The 19,971-nt window shown below is 42.5% G+C and overlaps 2 protein-coding genes across 3 annotated transcripts; both read right to left on the minus strand.

The window, feature by feature from the left end:
* Window positions 1-1,841: 1,841 nt before the first annotated feature.
* Window positions 1,842-14,419, minus strand: rprd2a (regulation of nuclear pre-mRNA domain containing 2a). Of its 2 annotated transcripts, XR_005120423.2 has the most exons (11): window positions 13,930-14,419; window positions 11,517-11,646; window positions 11,102-11,253; window positions 10,733-10,785; window positions 10,478-10,604; window positions 10,164-10,339; window positions 8,762-9,104; window positions 7,497-7,706; window positions 7,142-7,306; window positions 5,065-7,025; window positions 1,842-2,601 (listed from the first exon to the last, which is right to left on the minus strand). XR_005120423.2 is itself a non-coding variant. In XM_037473366.2 (10 exons), exons 1-10 carry the CDS (start codon window positions 14,102-14,104, stop codon window positions 5,356-5,358), a joined length of 3,201 nt encoding a protein of 1,066 aa, XP_037329263.2. In that variant the 5' UTR covers window positions 14,105-14,419; the 3' UTR covers window positions 3,890-5,355. The 2 variants fall into 2 exon arrangements, 1 of the variants encoding a protein (XP_037329263.2); XM_037473366.2 differs by lacking the exon at window positions 1,842-2,601 and having other exon boundaries at window positions 3,890-7,025.
* A 187-nt stretch (window positions 14,420-14,606) lies between these two features.
* ciarta (circadian associated repressor of transcription a) lies at window positions 14,607-18,746 on the minus strand. The gene is made up of 6 exons (XM_037473504.2): window positions 18,452-18,746; window positions 17,472-17,822; window positions 17,310-17,385; window positions 17,151-17,229; window positions 16,891-17,044; window positions 14,607-16,444 (listed from the first exon to the last, which is right to left on the minus strand). The coding sequence occupies exons 2-6, from the start codon at window positions 17,820-17,822 to the stop codon at window positions 16,133-16,135; spliced, it is 972 nt and encodes a 323-aa protein (XP_037329401.1). The 5' UTR covers window positions 18,452-18,746; the 3' UTR covers window positions 14,607-16,132.
* Between the last annotated feature and the right edge of the window lie 1,225 nt (window positions 18,747-19,971).

Raw genomic sequence — 19,971 nt, forward strand, 5'->3', positions numbered from 1 at the left:
ATGCATGATTTAAAACTCTGGTAAGATTGTGTTTTACCCCCAGAGCTCACACGATACATTCATCTTTTGTTTCACTTTTGTGAATGGCTAAATAATATTTGAAATGTTTGGAAGTAATTAATTGGAAACATGGTGAAATTTTAAAAAACTAAATACGAGGCAAGCTCCACACAGAAGGTTGATATCTTAATTAAGGCTGCAAAGTTCTGTTACCACAAATCCACTTCATAAGTTGTTAGTGATTATCATTGGCTAATACACAACTGTACAGACCTATATCTAGCTTGAAGACACTTTGGATAAAGGCATACAACCGAAATAAACTCACAATCAGGTAATTTTGATATTAGGAAATCAAATGGGGCCAACTGATGAAGCAACGACAGGTCCGTAGGGAAGGCTTGATGCTTTTTGTTTACTGAGGGCTTTATCCAATTTTTCGTTTTTTATATGTACGGTTAAAAAGCAGATGGTCCCTGACATCAAGCGATGCAAATCCGCCTTTTGTTCTCGTCGTGGAGCTCGCCGTGGTGCTGAAATGGGTCCACTCCACTCAATACACCTTATCACGGCTACACTATTCTGTCTCAAGTAAAAAAACAAACATTATTTCATTAAGTCTGCTCGTGAATGTACGGACCGTAATCAGGGACACGCACGCCCTCTTGTGAAATCTCGACAGCATGTAAACAATGAGCCCACATGACACGCAGGCGCCTGCACACACCCGATTTGCGCACACGGTGACACCTCAAAGGAGTCACGAGCTGCTTGTGCTCGGCTCCAGCAACGTTGCAGCGTTCATTAAAAAAAAATAATCTGAATGTATTTATTTCCAACAGCAGGATGTGTCCTCGGATTGTCTCTTATTGTAAAACTGCCATCTGCCAGGATCACTAAACCCTATCTGCCTCCCGCCCTCCAACCCCGATATAAGCCCACAGTGCAGGCAGCAATCCATCTGACTTTAGCCTCATTTAAGTCAATGATCGACGAAACTGCGAGTCGAAAACATATGTGCGTTTCTTTCACAAACGTTGTCGTTTTTTTTGTTTTCAGAGTGCATGTGACCAACAACGACATCTGGTGACGAGCTGCAACACAGTTGATGCCAGCGGTCGTGTTTATTGGTTTAAGACAAAGATATCTGGGAACTTCAAAGCGTTTTTGTGATTTAAACCATTGAATCTTCATGAGAAGCGTACAATACACACTGGAACAAATATGAACAGTGAAATTCATCTTTTGACCATGTTGGCGTGATTTGTAATAGGATTAAGAGATCAAATGTTTTTTATAAGTAATAGATGTTCAATAAATGAAAAGCAAAAAGTAAAATAAGTAATCATAAAGTATAGCATGAAATGGAAATACGTAAAGTCAAGTACCCTTAAACCAGGGGTCCCCAAACTTGTTCCTGTGAGGGCCAGATAACTTTTCCCTTCTCTGGAGGGGGCCGGGCTCAGAAAAAGTGTGACGATTGCAGTGGGAGCCTAAATGTAAACATTTGTTGTTTTCCAGAAAGCCACATATAACCAAATAATAACAATCCGGGATATTCACAGAAAAAGTCAGGAAAATAAATAATATCACTTAATGAAATAAATAATAACCAATAAACCATCTTCTCTGGGATCTTTACAGAAAAAAATGAAATAAATAATAACCACCACCGCCTCTTGACAGATGAGAGCATTGAACAAACAAATAATGGTTTGACCACTGCAGGTTAAATACCCTGCATTCTGAATCACGCTTTGCTCCATTATTCTATTCTACTTCACAGGGGCTGGTCTAGGATTTGCGTGGCCAGACTGGAAAAACAAAAAAAACAAAAAAAACAAAATGCCCCTCTGGTATTGTTCAGGGGGCCGGGCCAAGTGTGGAAGCGGGCCATATCCGGCCCGCGGGCCTTAGTTTGGGGACCACTGCCTTAAACTGTACTTATTGAGATTCCATTTGAATGACAGAGTTTCTTGGATCAGTAAAGTACTCCACAAACAGCCTGGCCCAGGTCATTAAGGGTCTTCCTTCTTTCTTCTAAAGTGATGTCAATGTGTCCCCAAATAGAAAGTTATTTTCCCTCCGCGAGAAGGCTGACATTAAAGTTAGGGTTCTGACAGGACATGCATGCATACATCTTGCGGTGAGATATTGAAAACAAATCACACACAAACTCTTTATTTCACAACGTTCGTTTAATGGACATCTTGTAGGTGACAGTAGTGAGATAATAAGTGAGAGAATAGCTTTTTAAGAACTATCTTATAATACAGAATAAAGGCCTACTTACTCACACGGGCCTCTGCGTCCATCCCCGTGCTCCTTTTTCTCCTAAACACATAAGCATAGAAAGAAACAACTCAAATGGTTATTTTCCCAAAACCTCTGCACTGACTGTTTGGAGGTCCTGCTGGTGGCACTTCTCTTCTGATGTATTAAACTGGAGGGCTTTCATGGCATCCGTGTCAGACTGTGAAGAGCCATCACTGGAAGGGAGAGCTGTGCAGGTTGCAAAGCATCGACCCCCCCCCCTTTACTCCACCTCTGCATCTACATGTGGAAAAGGTTACCATCACATCAAAGTGAGGCTCTCCATCCCTGCGGATAATGACAGGAGGAAGGAGGGGATGAAACAGGTATCAGGTTAGAAAATAATACAAGGGAATATTTGACTAAGAGATCACACATTATTTCTGAATCAGCATACATTGATACACAAAAATATGAATCGTCATGGCTCATTTCCGTGTTTTTAGTGACCTAAATATCTAGCTCTATCGTACATACATATATCAATTAAAAAGTAGGTGATCTGGAGTTTCGCCTCAGTTCGCTGCGCCGTGTATTGTCAGCATCACGTGTCATCGATCTGATCACCGCCTCCTACCGCGTAATAATAACTTCCGCTAAATGATGCCGCCCTACTTTTTTACACATAAAACGTCGAATGCAGATTTGCACGGTAGTTGCTGGTTAAAAACCACACCGTAACTGTTATTAGTCGTGATTATATCTCAGGCGAGTTCGTTGATCAGTTAGAAACTAGATCAATTTAAGATTGCGGTATAAAATACATGTAATCTACCGGGGACCTGTTTAAATTAATTTAGACCCTTGAAGAAGTCAAGAAATATATTCATTTTATTTTTAGAGCATAAAATCCAGAATTGAAAAAGATGAATATGCAACAACGTAGTTAAGTGTTCAAGTCCAAACATCTCATTAACATGTACTTTTTTTGTTGGTGCAAATGAATTAATCAAGCAGAACACTTAATAGTTGTTTCGTAATTGCCCAATCAATCTTACTGATAATTACTTTGAAACGCAAGTTGGCTCTCACACTGAATCGCTTTGTGGAGTCGGTGTGGATTGAAGCGAAAGAGTTCCGCGGTCCCCTCCTCCATTAAAGAGACAGGAATGCAACATCGATTTCCCCAAAAGGAAACAGTGACGTCTGCATCGCAGTAAAAGGGAATGATTTTAAAGTCGGGCCAAAATGGAGAGCTTCAATAGTTCAAGTTCACAATAGACAGTAAAGTCTACTGAGGACACGGGGAATTAAGGGCTCAGACGAAAAGATGATCTATGCTATAAAGAATGAATAGATCAGTTAAAAACTCGGCAGACTAACATAAGAAACGTTTGAACAACGAAATTATTGGAAGTTAAACGTAGATTCCAATGAAAACAGCAGGATGCAAATCCGTTATTTTTCTTTGCCAAATTAAAACGTATTCCATTAGGTTAAATTGCACTAGAAATAGTAAACTAAACAATGACAATATTTAGATATAATATGTGTTCTGAGAAAGCCAATTGTACAAATTAACAATTACGCAAACGTGTGTGTGTGTGTGTGTGGGGGGGAGGGAAGGGGGGGGGGGGGGGGAGAAATCAGGAAAGTTCAGAGTTAAGGCCGTCATCAATCAAGCTCTAGTTTCAAAGCCTAATTTAAAATAACATGAACTATATACACAGAGCAGTCTATTTCTCTGGGATTTTAATTTGAACTGTGAAAACCATAACATTTCTCTGCAAGTGGCGGTGTCTTCATATAAACAGAAACCACTGAAGAAAACTAGTAATACTATTTAAATACAGTAAATTACTGTTGAGTTTCTATTCTTTGATTACTTGGACCGTCCTGGGATAAAGTTGCATTGTAACAGCAACCTATTTTAGACACAATAGGAAACTGATACTGTGGATCAAACCTCGACTCTTTCATTTTATTTTTTTCACGGTTTGGGTCAAAATAGTGAATAGCTATTGTCTCACGGACGAAATGCATTACAACGCTCAAATGCTACGTAAAGAGGGTGACTCATTCCAGACAGTGGTGCAACAGTCTAAGGATAAAGGGGGGGGAGAGAGAAACAACAGTTTTTTAAACTCAGATTTTTATTAGACAGTACAAGTAAAACAAAACTGAAGACGAGTTTCTTCATCCCCTCCAAAAAATGCACTTCTTCCGCGTCGGTGTTGGAGGCAGACAAAAGAGAAGTCTCACACCTCGCTCTCCTTTTTGAGTAGACACGTGCTGCCGCTCTTCTTCGACAAACTTAGACGTAAAAATATCGCCGCAGGGACCAAACGCACCGGGTGAGAAAGCATTGCTTCACAAATAAATGACATTCGGAGTCAATGACATTTAAGTTTTTCCTGAATGTGGTCACAAGAATTGTAGAAGAAAACCTCATTCTATGACAATCACTCCCATACCCAAAGCGATTGGATTCAAATTGATGTTTTTATCAAAAGCTACCGGGGGAAAACTGCTGAAATGAAGAGAAGCAGTCAAAACTGCTCACTGAAAAACTAAATAACCGCAGAAACATTGCACCAACTTCACTCTTTTTCTATTATCTTTCGCAATAAGAGCTATCGTGGTGTCATCTCCTGTGACTAGTTAACTTAATCACATGCACACGCATACCATGCACGCTTGGACCTTTGCCCAACTGACGCTCCAAATTACACATATAATGCGATGCTTCCTACTGGAGGAATAACACAAAGTGAACTATATGTATGTAAATATATATATATATATATCCACCTCTTATTTTCTTCTCTTCGGTCTTCACTCTTCAGCTCAGCAGCCCTCGCAGAGCCTCGAATTCCTTCTCCGTCCCTTGGTGTTGTCTCTGGTTCCCCCCCCACCAGCCTTCACTCTCAGTCACTCAGACGCTGCCTCTGTCAGCCTCTGCTGCACGGCGTCTTCTTCTCCAGACGCCCACCTCCGTGTCCGCACAGGGACCTCACCGCAGCGGCGAGCAGGTTACTAAACAGTCTTAAAAGCCCCGCCACCCCTGTGACATCCACAGCGATTTACCCACTGCATGTCCAGTCAGTACCGCGGGGGTGGAAAGGGTCTTTTTGGAGGGAACATTGGACCAAGAAATCCTCCTCCCCGTGGACCTGGTCGTTTGCCTCTTAACCTCGGATTGGGGCCGTGGAAGCGGGGAAATGGCGGGCGCGGGGGTCCTCTGGGGTGAGGGTGGTGTGCGGGCGGGGGAAGCCGATGTGGAGGCCGTAGACCCGGGTGGCGTATTTCAAAATGCGGTGGCGGTCTCCTTGGAGAGTAGTGCGGAGGAGGGGGGCTGTGCCGCTGGTAGTCAGGGGGGTAGTAGGGGTCCTCTGAGGGTGACAGCGGGGGAGTGAGGCGCCTGGGGAAGTGGTGCGGTGGGCTGCCTGGTTCGTAGTATGCATCCTCTGGGTGGTGGTGATAGGTGTCCTCTTGAAAGAAACCGCCATCGTGGTGACGGGGCTCGTCGTGGTAGCTGAGCTCGTCCGGGTGCGGGGGGAAATCTTCGTGGTGGGGAGGGCGAGGTCTGTCGTGATCGTACAGCAAATCGTCGGGGGGATATATCGATTTGTGCTGATGGTCGTGGACCACCATCCCACTGATGATGCTGTCGCCCGGCCCCGGGTGCTGTTGGGGTGGCGGCATCATCATCATACCGCTGGTCGCGGGAAGCGGCGCGTCAAAGATCTGCGGGGGCGGAGGGAACTTTGGGACAGGCGGGAGGCTGCCTCGGAAGAAATCTACCGTATTGATGGCGCCGTGCTGGGGGGCAAACTCTTGAGGTTCCTGAAAACTCTCCGCTTGGTACGGATAAAGTCCTGGCCTGTTGTTTTCCCCCGCCCCTCCGGGCGCCGTCACGCTGTAGCCTCTGGGCTGCTGAGAGCTCCCCTCTGGGTTTGTGTCCCCATACCAACCCCTTTCACCCATCCTTTGAAAGTCTTCCAAAGCCTGAGCACTACTGGCGCTGCCCTGGGCTCTTTCTCCAGCCACCGGCCCTCCCGCTTGGCCAGAAAGCTGCTGGTAGTGGCCGAGAGGTGCGGTAATGCCGTGCTCTGACATCTTGTGTTCGCCGTACTGGTACGGCTGGTAGACCTGCCCGTTCTGACACTCCACGCTCGGCTGCAGGTGAGCCGGCTGTTGGGGACTGCTGTTGTGGTACGCAACAGGAGCCGCATTGAGAGTTGCTCCAACCGATGACTGATTAGCGTTGGAAGGGAACGGGCCCGGCGCATGCTTGTCCATAATCTCGTCTTGAGTCGGGGTGCCTCCGCCCTCGTCCCGCACTGGAGTCCCGCCCCGGGCGTCCGCCGCGGTCACTGGGCTGAGGTTACCTGCCCCCGCCACTGGAATCGCAGAAAGACCTATGCTGAATGCATTGAAAGCCGGGTTGCCCTGTAGAAAGCTGTGGATTTTGGACTCCAAACTCTTAGAAGATAGGGACGATTCTGGCTCTGTGGTCAGATCCATCTCTCTGTGCAGAGCCTGGACCAGGGCCGAGGCTGGGTTGGAAGTCTGGGAGGGGGCTTGAGAGCTTGTACTCTGGCGAGCTGTGGAGCTCTGTGAAGGAGGCCCAGGTACAATGGAGGAGAGAAACGGGCTCTGGGAGGGTATTGCCGGTGCGGATGTGGACGAGGGAGACTGGGGAATCTTTCCTGCTCTAGAGGACTCTGAAGAGGCATTAGCAGCGGGGCTTTTCACAACAGAAGGGATGCCTAAGTGAAGAAATGGACAACATAGAAATATATTTTAAGCAACCCTGCCACTTCTAATGTCTGCTATAAAACAGTTACATGACACAAGACTTAAGTTAAAATAGACTCCTTCTCACCCTGGACCTTGGACAGAGCGCCGATGAGGTCTGCAGGACTCACGTCTACCTTTGAGAGGAGATTAACCAGTGAACTGGCATCCTGGGGGGCCACAGACACCACAGGTGTAGTCTTCAACAAGGAGGCAGCAGGAGCAGCTGCAGGAGGACTCTCCACTAATGGTCCTGTGGGACCAAGATAAAAAAGCATTTAAGCAAATGGAAGGCGTATTGAAGGTATGAAGAAACACCTCCCAAGTGCTAAGATTTCTTTGCTTATTTGTGGTACATGTCACAACAAATACAAATAGTGTGGAAGGGTTTTCTTTTGGAAAAAAACACATTGTATTGTAATGTTTTAACGGCCAGCACTCACCAGTGTTCTTCATGGCCGAGTTTAAACTGTTGAGGATGGAGCCGATTTTACCCAGGTCGACATTTTCCACTGCTGCAGGAGGCGCTGCTAGATGAGCCGCTACGGGGACAGCGGGCGCAACCTGTACGACGGGCTGCTCTGTTGCCACTGGTGTCTCAGTTTTCAAAGTGGCCGCCTTTGGGTCGGCACGTAATTCACTCTGCTCCTCAACTGAGGACACAAATACGGCAGTAAGAGAGAGTTTAGATGTTATTAGATATGCACTCTGTGAAACTCAATTTATTTTGTCATTGTTTTTCCACAAGCCCAGATAATTTATGACACCACAAGAAGAAAAATGTGTGCTGATAGATGAATAGAGGAATATGCTGCCAAAAACAATGACACAGTCTGGGCTTCTGTGAAAAACTAAATTGCATCCATCAATCTAAAAAATATAATTAAAAAAAAACAAGCAAACATTTTACAAGACAAAACTTAACATCATAATGAATAACAATGGTCTGTTATGGGTAATTTTTAAATAATGTGCGGCTTCAAAAACTATTTCCATTTTCAAATCATGTGCTGATTTAATTCAGCTAATCAACCTTTTATCAATAAAATGAAGGAAAACTAAAAAAGGTCCACTTTCAACTGAATAATTTTAAGACAGGATGAGTAGAGCACTCAAAGACAAAAAAGTAATGTAAGTACATGTACATTCTATGTACTTCCTTATGTATTCTGTACTAGCCGATGAGACCATTACCTGGACAAGAAGCCCTAAAATGACAGCTGTGTTATTTTAATTAGACGTCTCTATGAGTGGGGAAAAGGGCTCCGATCAAATTGTCTGCAACTCGTACTGGAGGAAACACTGGATCGTCAGTGTTGACACACAAAAGGTTCTGTGGGATTTTCTTCATGGTTCACTTGTCTATTTTTAGTCGTGCTTCTCATTTTCTGCACATAACAACACTGCCAGAGACATTCAGCAATTGTAAATATTGCCCTTAAAAGGCCTTCACTGTGCAGTTTGGGACACTTCAACCTGCAAAATGTATATTTTTCTTCCTCTTACTGGGGTGCTGTTTAAAACTGCTCTGGATTGTTTTAGTGTGATTGCCTAGTATTATATTGGAGATATTGACCTTAAAGATGTCCACCTATAATTGGACTACATGTCACGTTGTGTGGAAGAATCCAGAAATCTCCCTCAAGATACTGTGGTTATTCTTAACACAATGTTGTAAGAAGTCCCAAATCAGCAGCCCACTCCTCACCTATGATGCCACCGGCGTCGATTTCTTCCTCGGAAAGCTCCATGTCTTCCACTTCCCGGTTGTCGTTCTGCCCGAGTGCCGCCGAGGGTTTGGGGGATCCTCCCGGTGAGGACAGAGGGCTCGGTGCCGGCGGCTCCGCCTCATCATCCATAGCACAGCCGTCGAGGTCGGAGTCGGGGTGGGCCAATTCCAGGCCGCGAAACGGGGACTCTGAGCCGGTGGGGGACGGCGCGTCTGCGGAGGGCGAGGGGATGGGGGACTCGTCCAGGTCCGGCAGGTTGGCCTTCAAGGCGTCCAGCTTGCGCTTCAGATGGGACACCCGGTTGGCAAAAGTCTGGTAGGCCTTCGGAGGAACGGAGCGTAAGTAATGAAAACTAAACTTAAAACAAAACACGGGCGGCCAACAGTTTTGTTAGCCAACTTACCACCCAGAACATGATTCATGCCGAGTTGGCATCAGTAATCGGGTTTTTTTTTCTTTCCATTTAGTATTTCTTTCTCGGCAGACTTTCCGGTCATGTCATATTTAATAAGTTTAAACTTGTACTTTTTTGTTTTACTGTATGTACATCACGTAGTATCCTACCACTTTTGCATCTTTCTTGAACATCACAAGCTTTTATCCAGGAACATTATGGTGTTACATTTATACCTCAATTCATGAGCACAGGGAAATATATTTCGCAAGCACATAAATTACAGTCTGAGGTGAAATTTTAGCAAAAACAAATCTATCCTGTCCTTAAATTCATTAATTTGCAAGTTTTCTATCATCCATATTTACCAGCAGTTGTGACTCCTCTCACTCAGTTTTACTCATTTGACATCTCCCCCTCTGTGGGAACTCACTCACAATTACTGCCCCTGGATTGTTTGCGTCAACCAATACGTCACGCCGCAGATCGAAGGCAGTAATTGTAGTTTATTATAGACGTCTAATTGTAACTGGACATTGTGGCGCTTTGTGATTCAATTATAAGTCCGGTGCCTGGTAAATCTAAAAATCTCTCATCTTATAAAAGCAATGTACTTGAGACAAGACACACAATATTGGAATCAGTGTTTCCCCTACCATTATAACAGGGGGGGCTGATGTTGTAAACAAATGGGAAACACTGAGAATGAACCTTCTCCAATCCTTCAATCCCACCGGTTGATTTTGTGGGACATCCAAGCACCCATTTTGATGAAGGTGGGGTTAAAGGCAGCGCTACTGGCTACTGTGACAGCCCCGTGGATGCTAATGATAGGAGCAAGATCCGGCCTATTTAAACCTAATTAAATTCTCTATATTCTCTCTCTTGCTCTGTTTTCTGCTTTGAAATGAACAGTGCGCTGCCGCGATTGTATTGATGTGCCAGGTGGAATAATACAAGAAATATTTGAGCTCAAACACACTCACATTGGCAACAATCTTGACCTCCTTGTACTGCATCTCGTAGAAGATATCTGCGTTCTTCAGGGCCTCCATGACCGGGGGCCCTGTGACGATTTGTTTGTCAAAGAACTTAACAAACTCCTGCAGTTGCGCACTTCCTTCCTCAAAGTCCTTGGAGAATTTCTTTCCCCCGGCCTTATCTGTAGGATTCAGAGATGCGAGGATGAGGTTTGCGGCAAAGCGAGAAAGAAAAGAGGACACTGATCTTGGAAAACAAGACCCATCAGCATGTTGGAGCAGAGCCGATGACACAAAAGTGGCAGACGACGATCAGGCACCTTTCAGTCTCTTGAGGGCATCCGAGCTGCAGATGTCGATCCTCATGGCCGCCAGCTGCTTTTCTCTCATGTCTACCTCCTGAACGGATTTCTTGTACTTAGACAGTTCCTCGACTAGTGCTTGGGGCTGAAGCGGAGGGAGCAGTCAGCCACGACGTCAAACCAACACAATGTCCGATTAAACAGGGGGCTGGGGGGGGCAATGTTGCACCTCAGTTAGCGATTGGTTCGCCAACACTTTAAAGTCATTCTTACCACAAACTCAGCAACAATCTTGGAGTGTAGATCTGCTTTAGACTCAACTGGAGCTTTGGAGAAAAGTAAGAATAGTAATTAGAGACAATGAAAAAAGGATGGGAACCCCACACAGGTGTGTCATTTGTAATTGTTGTTGATAACAAAGTACAATAGAATTAAATCAAATGTTGAACACGGTAAACATAAGGTTACATATGAATAATGTGTAGTATCTAATTGAATAACGACATACTGTGACTAAAAAAACACAGTGCATGCAAGTCTATATCTGATGTGTTTCAAGAAGTTATACAAAAAAAAATGCAAGATTGGAGTTATAATGAGGTGTTAATAAAAATGTCAAATGAAAAAAGTGAAGAGACTTACTTTTTTGCTCTACGGGTGTCTCTGGGGGGGACTCCTCCTTGACTAAGCTCGTCCTGAGCTCAGTAATAAGCGTCCCTGAATACACACCCCTTTCCTCCCAGATGGTCAGTATCCTCTCCACCGATTTAATCACTTTGGGGTCACCTTCATTGCTGCAGAAAGGAATAACAGAATAGGGAGGATGAGCCAATGGATTTCTATTGTGTTGTTATAATAACATTTGGGTTTTATGTGTGGGGCAATTCATTGAATGAACTAAAGAAAAAAACAAGAACAGAGAAGACAAGGAAGTGAGAAGCGAGGGGAAATAAAGGGAGAAGAGTGTATACCAGCATGTATAATCATTTACCAGGACTGCCTCACATGTGGAACCAATAAGGACGGTAACCTCTGACGATCTCTATGAACTACTCACTTGACCAGCAAGAAGGCTTCGGGGAGCATCTCGGCGAACGCCGTACGGTAAACAATAGCATTTTTCCTTTTACAGTTCTGAATGACATCGTTGGCGACGTAGAAAAGGTTGAGTCTGTGTGAGGTATCCGCTGTTAGAGGAGAGACAACAGTGTTTATTTATCTAGTAGGGCAGGAAGGAATAACCTATGAAAAGAAAACAATCTTTCACTAGTTGAATAACCTATTAAACCAAAAGTCAAAAAGAAAAGCATTTATCACAAATTACCAGCAGCCAAAATATAAAAACATTTTGTTTATTTTGCTAAACAAATCTTATTATTTGTTAAATGTTAAATGAAAATGTTTATTAATAACAAATGACCATTAATGAATCACTCTGACAGAAGCATACATTAAACAACTGTTCATTAATTATTGAAGAGGAGAATGTCAAACTGTCAATGAAACTTGTTTTATTAGGGCTCCAAAGTGTTCAAGGGGCAAATGAAGAGCCAATCGTGTCATGACATCAGATGCACCACGTTACGCTAGGTTTCTTATGACGACTACAAAGAGCTTTCAAGCAAGTGAAATAACAGACTACGTACTTTTCACACACATTTATTATTTGAAGTTCTGGTGCAGACTGCCAATCAATACTTGTATTTATACTTTACTGACTGCAGCTTTCCCCACAAAAACAAATCGTTAAATTCACACAGAGAATCAAAACTGAACTGCAAAAAGATAATGATCTCATTAAAGTATGTGTGAACAAAAGACACAGTGATTTAAAGTATGGCGGAAAAATATCCAGCCACATTTCACTAAATGACCCATTTAATAGATCTGTTTAAAGCAATTAGTGCACTACAAAGCACATTGCAAAAAAGATCTGGTCTAAAATCAAGGCATTTCATCGCGGTGCAAAACAAGCATTTTAAACATGAACTGAGTTGGGAAAACTTACAGCAAATAGATGAACACAAAAAGTTTAAATCCCAGCAAACCGTTTCTATTGACTTACTTAAATCCTCTAGGTGATACAATCAAGTTTCTTATTCAAAGCAAACATCTACAAATACTCATCATAGTCATCCGTGTTCACCCAAAACACTTAAATAATTGAGCAGCAATCTGACAGCCACAAATATGTGTTACATTGGCTGATGTCTGATCTATTAACAACAAAGACTTGTACAACTACATTGAAGTTAATTGAAACACAGACAATAATGAGTCATTGTAGCCTGTCGCTTCACAAACATTAGGGAGTAAAACCAAAGTCAACAGTCAAAAGAAGAGCATAGTAAAGTATATTTTCTCCATCCATTGTGAATGTGACTAACACAAATCCACCACACATAAAAATACAACATAAATGCATTACACTACAAATTAAAGTTGTACATCCATACCTGTAAAAATGTGTCATAAACGATGTCTGTTTTTTTTTTTTTTACCCATTCCCTATATTCTGGAGTGGCGTTTGTAAATATACAAATAGACTTTGGTCACAATACAACCCTATCTGATAGAACAGCCTCTGATTGCAGGACGACATTGCTCCCCACTCACAGGCGCCCTCTCAATCTCTACTTATTGCATGTACACATGTCAATTTTACAAATATGCGACCATATTTCATGTTTGAGTTAAAGACTTGACTTAGTTGTGATTATTTAACAATTCTGTTACAGAACAGAACATACAGTATAAATTGTCCAGTCTTGTAGAAAATCCTCATGCAATATTTGTATATGAATGAGGGAATAGACCCAATTGACAGCGATGGTCAAAAGGCCAATTAACAGACAACTCCAAACTGCAAATGAGAAGTCCAAACTTGGACTTTAAGCAACCAGGGACCAACTATACGGTCTGTCTTTTCCGGTTGGTCTCTTTCCCACATTAAGTATGTTACAGACAACTACTATTGGATGCAGAAACAAAAGAGGCTGCTACATTAGGCCTCAACAGAGACTGCTCGTGAACTCCATACAAGATACAACAATAACTCTGTTTTTATATTTTCTTAAATCATATGTTTCTAATATATGTATATACCCTTAGGTTAATCCTTTCTCTTTAAATATTTATTAGAGCTTAGTTTTATTGTATAAATAATTTTCTTGACTCATTATCTGTACGTCTGCATCACCTATCCCTACCTCTGCTACTATCCTGTACATTAAGCCGGATGATGGTATGGTTAGTTCATCTGACAAATAACTAACGTTAATATATATATAGAAAAACAAATTACAGATGCCATCATAAGTCACAGCAAAAAAATTAAGCTGGCTAAGTTTGCACCCGCTTCAAATTACAATCACTATAATTGACATTGCAAGTGCGCTGCCATCGCGGCCCCCCAAAACGAGATCATCAGCACCTGTCAATTAAACAATAACGTTAGTTGGACTACTTACATTTCCTCAAACACTTCATCCAGTGTCGCACAATCAGGCTGTGGTACTTTTTGTTTTGGATGCACCACGTTGAAAGTCCTTGAATCGAATCCATTGTGTTGGAAACCCCTCGAAACTTCTTCTCTAAAGATGACTCGAAAGAGCCGCCAGACGCGGCTGCTGCTCCAGTTGCCATGTCCGGGGGAGCTCGCGCTGCGCTCTACCATTCCAATAACCGACTGAAGTTAGCCGTGGCTAGCCCTTAGCTTAGCATGCTACCTGGACCTAGCACAGACATCGTCGCGCATTAGCTACAAATTTAACACTCACGCGATCTTAAAGGGTGGGGATGCTGTTACCAATGACTTTATGCGTCTAGAGTTCGTCATGCGTGATGTTCGGTACCATAGCTAGTGGCTTGTGTAACCTAACATGTCATGCTAAAAGGTAGCGCCTTACGACATCCTGGACGTGTTTACGCGTGATAGTAAAGCGACGAAGGCCACTTCCGCAAACACGATAGGAACATAGCGCCACCCAGCGCCGCGGAAGAGGAAATTTGCTAGCGCCACCTGCTTTATGTTATTGGTAGCGAAAACTCAGATCTTCATTTTCTCTATATAAAAATAGGAAACGTCCATAGTTCAAGAAATAAACAAACGTAATGTCTTTAAATGAACAACACCATTCAATTAATAGATAAAATACATGTTTATTGAATCCCCAACAATAATGATAATTGCGTTACAAGAAACAAAAATATAGCCTCAAACAAAGGAAGAGATATAGCTTGGGAATACATTTTTCTATTCAGTCTCCCACCAATTGCCCAAATGAAAAATGTGCATCATGGCACAGCAAAACTGTGCTGTGGGAGGCTACCTTTTATATAACAAAACAATAAAAGCGCTTTTCTTTTCCACCTAGTAACATGTTGAATTACATAACTCAGGGCCAATGAATACGACTATTCTACACAGTAGGACATTTGGTTTAGATGATATATGTGTTAAAATGAAGACTTTAGCATCATTAAAATAATATTATACTCTCTGAATGACTTATGGGGGAGTTTCAGGCAAGTTTACGGTTACCTTTAGGTCAAGCAAAAAGTAAGGTTGACTGGTGACAAACCACCAACGATGAAACACCATTCAACATGAATGATAGATAGATTTAAAGTGTGCAGGTGCAAATGGCCACATTTTATAACAAAAACAGCTTTGTGCTTGAGAATAGTTAGTATTGATGTGACACAATATAATATGGAGATGTGATAAACAGTTTATCACTACAGCGGATCAGGGATGTTCCTTTCATAATTGTCTTGCATTTGTGCCATTTTGTGGGTAAATATAACAAGATAAGCTACATTTAATTTAAATAACTCAAGGACCTGTAAAGTACTGATTTATCGATGGAATTTTTCAAGTACTGATCTTTTATAAGCAACATCTCAACTCTTTAATGTTGACAAATCATCATCATAAGTGCAGTTAAATCCATTCCATTGTACAGGGGATCAAATATATTAGGCCGGTTCTAAAATAAAGATATAAAAATATTCTGATAACAAATTTCATGAACTGACATTAATATCTAGCGAGGAGCTCATATTTGATCTATCAGGTTGGGTATATATGATAATGCATAACGGTTTTGTGTGGCACATTTTGGCAGCAACGGCATGTCTTTGCTCCACCATGTTACAATCAGCTGGTTTTTAACTTTCTCTAAATGCCATGTTAAATGACTTTGGTTGTTTTCAGCATAAAACGGTCAACAGTAATCCTCTATGATGCCTCACTTTTATAAAAGCAGAACATTTATTTTTATCTTCCCACAAGTGTCATGAAACTGTATACTATTGACATGCTGTGTTCTAGGATATGAAAAAATACAAAACGGAGCATGGGCCGCTTTAAAACAGACACATAAAAAAGTATTTTTAAATTGTTTAAACTTTGTAAAAGTCAGGGTATACAAAAGTGATACTTTGACAGACAATACAGTTCCTGCTATTGTAACACAATAACTCTGGTGTAATCAAACACAAGACCGGAGAGTTAAGGAGCAACAAGAGTGCATGACCCCCCTCCTCCCGTTTAATATGCCTTGCAGGCATCGTAGATTGGCTCTGCGTCAAACTTTATCCTTATGTAATCAAGTACGCCCTCTGCCTTCCCTTGTGCAGCAGCACCTCAGCGTGGTCTCAAGGACAGAACTAAGTTGAGTAAATTGTAGTCATGATGTCACTCGAGGACACTGAGCTGTCCTGTGTGGCCGGGCTTTCAAAAGGGCCGGGCACAGGAATCTCATTTCCTCTCTTGCTACACAAAAAAGACTGTCTGCTTAATGCGACAGCGCTGTACGTGAACTCCGCTGGTTCCTCTGGACCTCTCTGCTTCTTAGGTGATCCTGGTAGACATGTGGAAACTGTGTCGAGTAGCAACCCACGTTTTCCATGTTGATAGTGCTTCTGCTTTGTTGGGACCTTGCTGTGGTCGTTTTGATTTGACCAGCTGAGCTTTCTCTTCTAAGTAAAATCAAAAAGAACAACAATAAGCAACCACGGCCTCGAAGGAAAACTACCATTTTTTTATAACTAGACGTGAGCAGAGTTGAGGAAAAATAATCCTGTATCAAGATTTTATCATAAGCCATTATTTTTAAACAAGGTACTGACAGCTATCAAAGACAAACAACCAGGGAGTATAAGCTTGCACACTCAATACAGTCGGCTGAAAATAATCTACAAGCCTCTCATAATCATGCTTATATTATAGTTCTACCAAATCTTCATAGTAAAGAAATGTCATGCTCTCTTTTCATCTTTTACACAATATATTTCCCATGGAGGTTTGATTTAATAAAACATTAGTATTGCTATTTTAACATCCCAGAGTCTCATGTTGTAAAGTTGAATAATGCACACTTGTAAATGCACATGTTAACAAAGGGTACATGGAATATGAAGCTCACCTTAACTGGCATGTGGAGCTGATTTTGGCACCAATGTGGTCGGAGACTGGGAGTGGTGGTATGGATTGGTATGTGTGTGGACTGAAACACCACCCGAGGAAACCATATTTTCAGCATGATCTCTATCTGCAGCAGGTTGTGGAGGTATTTCTCACTGCAGGAAAAAGAAAAGGAGTTAAGTGACAAGTATTCACAACAATGCTGGGTATTGATGAACATTAAAATTGCCCATTTTTTTCTACCATTTATGATGGCCTTACCCCATTTCAGGCCTCTGTAGGATTCCAAGAATCCTTTGCAATCGGTCTATGGCAACACTCTGCTGGAAACTGGATAGACCTGTGCAATTAAAACATGCCACACAAACATTTAGGAAACTTTAAATGAACAAAGTTCTTTGATATTGCTCAACCACATACCTTTGTCAAATCTTCCGGTCTTTAACCCATGTAGAAGTTCCAGCAATGGGCAGATAAACCTTCGCAAATCTGCACACTGAGAAATTAAGGAGGGGGAAAAAATGGTGTTACTAAAATGGATCTGCTATCTGGTGGACAAAAACACTTGAAGCGAAGACTCACTTTCTGTGCGAAGGCCAGGTCACCAGGTGTCGCTAGAGACGAGCCTAAGGTGGCAACTCCACAGGGAGAGGCTGGGTCGGGACGCTTTGCATCGTCATGGCAACGTGCCGGCTGGTCCACCTTAGACCTTGAGGACAGCCGATCTGAACGAACTGGGAAATCAAGATACTTTCCGGAGAGTGTGACTGAGTGGTCCCCAGCGAGGCTCTTCCTTATTCCATTGTCCCCTTCTCCCTCTGAGAAGACGTCCGCTTCATCCTCAGTGTGCTCATTCTCACTGAAGAGATGGCTTGAAGTGGAGCTTAGCGAGTCATAGGATGGCCATTTGGAAGCACTGCCCAATGTATTCATCTGTGGAGACATGATGAGATCATAAAAGAACAGGAAAAAATAAAAGGGGGGGGAAAAATTCAACAGGTAGGGTTGCCGAATTGCATTATCAGCATACTGGAAGAAATCTGTGAATTTCTTCCAATTGCACAAGTCATGTATTAAATGCTCATCGAAGATGATCACATAGGAAGAAAGCACTCAAATGATCTGCTCCTATACACGTCCATGCGGATGCGGGGAGGGGGGGGGGTGTTTGTGGTTACACGTCCTCTGATGACAGATGTTTATGTCCACAGTTTACCGTAAGTACGTTAACTTCTGACCTCAACAGCAATCACAAACCTCTGACCGGTTTCAACAAGTCAGTCGTGACGCGTCCAATTCCCACCCGTCACGACTGACGTTACGAGTCTCTGAATTAACTTATCCATCTGACGTCATTTGTGCGAAAATATACAGGAGGTACGACAGTTTGATCCTGAACTAGTCAGAGATATCACATAAATAATATATGACGTTATAATAACAGATGGCTTACTGTCGACACGTATTACTGGTCGTATTTGACGTGCCACACTGTAGAAATAGTCAGAAAAAAAGCAAACTTTCACTAAAAACAGAAAATGGTCGCAGGGGAGCAATCTTACCTTCTAGTAGAAGCAGAACGATTCACAAAAATGGTCTAAACAAAACGGCAACGATTGAGGAAAGCAAAAATAAACAAATAACCGTAAGTCGTGAAGAAATAATAAGGTGATGGTGTCGTCTGTTACCCTGCTGCCGACCTGCTCCTTCGGTTACTTTGTCGGATTCTCAACCTGCTGCCGGACAAGTACCCTCGGAGAACAACGTACGCTACACGTGCCGGTGAGGTAGAGGGCCGCGATTGGCTGAAAAGAGGTCCAGTCTGTTCCTCATTGGCTCAGAGGCTTGGCCAATCGGCGGCATTCACGGCGCGGGTTGGTTGCTAAATGCGTAGATCCCGCCGCACGCCTCTCCGCAGCACGTGTTGGTGGTGTGGCTGGAGAGCGAGAGGAGAAGCACGCGGCAGATAGCATGTGCATGTAATGTTGCTATTCAAAATAGGTCACATGTTGCCTTCGTTTATAGATATAATAGTTTTAGGGGGAAATAACAAAGCAACTCAGGTCAGCCTGGGGTAATTTGTTTCATAGAGCCAACTCCCTTTATCAATGCGTTTGCCTCTTTTTTACTGCCATGTTTTTCTTTGTTATCGTGTATGTTTGTGTTTACCTGGAAGAAAACGTGTTCCTCTATTCCTATACTCTATTTTCACAACTCCTGCCAAATAATTATAGAATAGAAAAGGGGGGCATGGAAAAGCTTTTTGATATGTATTGACATCTCCATTTTTAAGGAATAGTGTGGGACTTCAGTTGAACAAACCAAATGGGATTTTTTTTTCTTGTGCGGGAGAAGCTCTATGTTCTTCTTGAAGTGAATCCACATATGATGCAGATAAGATTATGAGATGTGACATAGGCCCATTAGAGACAGAAAGCTTGCCACACACTCTTAGGCCAATAATACTATTGGTATATGCTGAGTGAGTAATTTATTTCAGGTAATTTCAAATAGCATGTTGTGACGTACAGTCACCGTATCAAGGACTTGATAATATGACAGCCAAAAGACGAATGCTTAGGATGATATAATTAATTTAGGGAAATGGGGGAGGAGCAAAAGGAAAGAGGTAGTGTTAAAGTATGTGAGCAAGTAGACATTGCTAAATTGTAGGTGTGAAGGAGTCGGTTGCAGTTTTGCTCTCAGCCAGCTGGAAATAAACACAAGGCATGAAACACATTCAGAGCTCCAAAGAAGAGTTATAAAATTATTTGCCTAAAGTTGTACAAAGCTTACAGAAAACCATTTTAAAGCACTATTGGTTACATTTTAGGATATGACAAGTGTGCTCTTGAGTCAGAAAACAAGTCCTGCACACTTCATGTCATGGTGAATAGTCTTGGTATCAGCCAACCGAGCTGCAGCCAATATGTCATGACGATATGTCATGTTATGACTGCTGCACGAGTTAAAGCTGTTGGATGTGTATAGGGACGTTGTACAGTGAACTGCTAAATATTTCAAGTAGTGACATGTTTGCAGTCTTGCTCAGTCTGGGATAAGGAAGGGGCTGTGTGTCTGA

The sequence above is a fragment of the Pungitius pungitius genome, chromosome 17, assembly GCF_949316345.1.
Source record: "Pungitius pungitius chromosome 17, fPunPun2.1, whole genome shotgun sequence".
Classification (NCBI taxonomy): Eukaryota; Metazoa; Chordata; class Actinopteri; order Perciformes; family Gasterosteidae; genus Pungitius; species Pungitius pungitius.

What these genes read in the sequence shown, in the direction of transcription:
- rprd2a (XM_037473366.2), bottom strand. Translation starts at nt 14,104, where the DNA reads ATGGCAACTGGAGCAGCAGCCGCGTCTGGCGGCTCTTTCGAGTCATCT. An exon ending in GACACCCGTAGAGCAAAAAA is followed by an intron (nt 10,786 to 11,101) that starts GTAAGTCTCTTC and finishes TTTTCTCCAAAG; the next exon opens with CTCCAGTTGAGTCTAAAGCA. An exon ending in CGACGCCGGTGGCATCATAG is followed by an intron (nt 7,707 to 8,761) that starts GTGAGGAGTGGG and finishes TTGTGTCCTCAG; the next exon opens with TTGAGGAGCAGAGTGAATTA.
- ciarta (XM_037473504.2), bottom strand. Translation starts at nt 17,822, where the DNA reads ATGAATACATTGGGCAGTGCTTCCAAATGGCCATCCTATGACTCGCTA. An exon ending in ACCTGGCCTTCGCACAGAAA is followed by an intron (nt 17,386 to 17,471) that starts GTGAGTCTTCGC and finishes TTAATTTCTCAG; the next exon opens with TGTGCAGATTTGCGAAGGTT. An exon ending in AGCTCCACATGCCAGTTAAG is followed by an intron (nt 16,445 to 16,890) that starts GTGAGCTTCATA and finishes GATTTTACTTAG; the next exon opens with AAGAGAAAGCTCAGCTGGTC.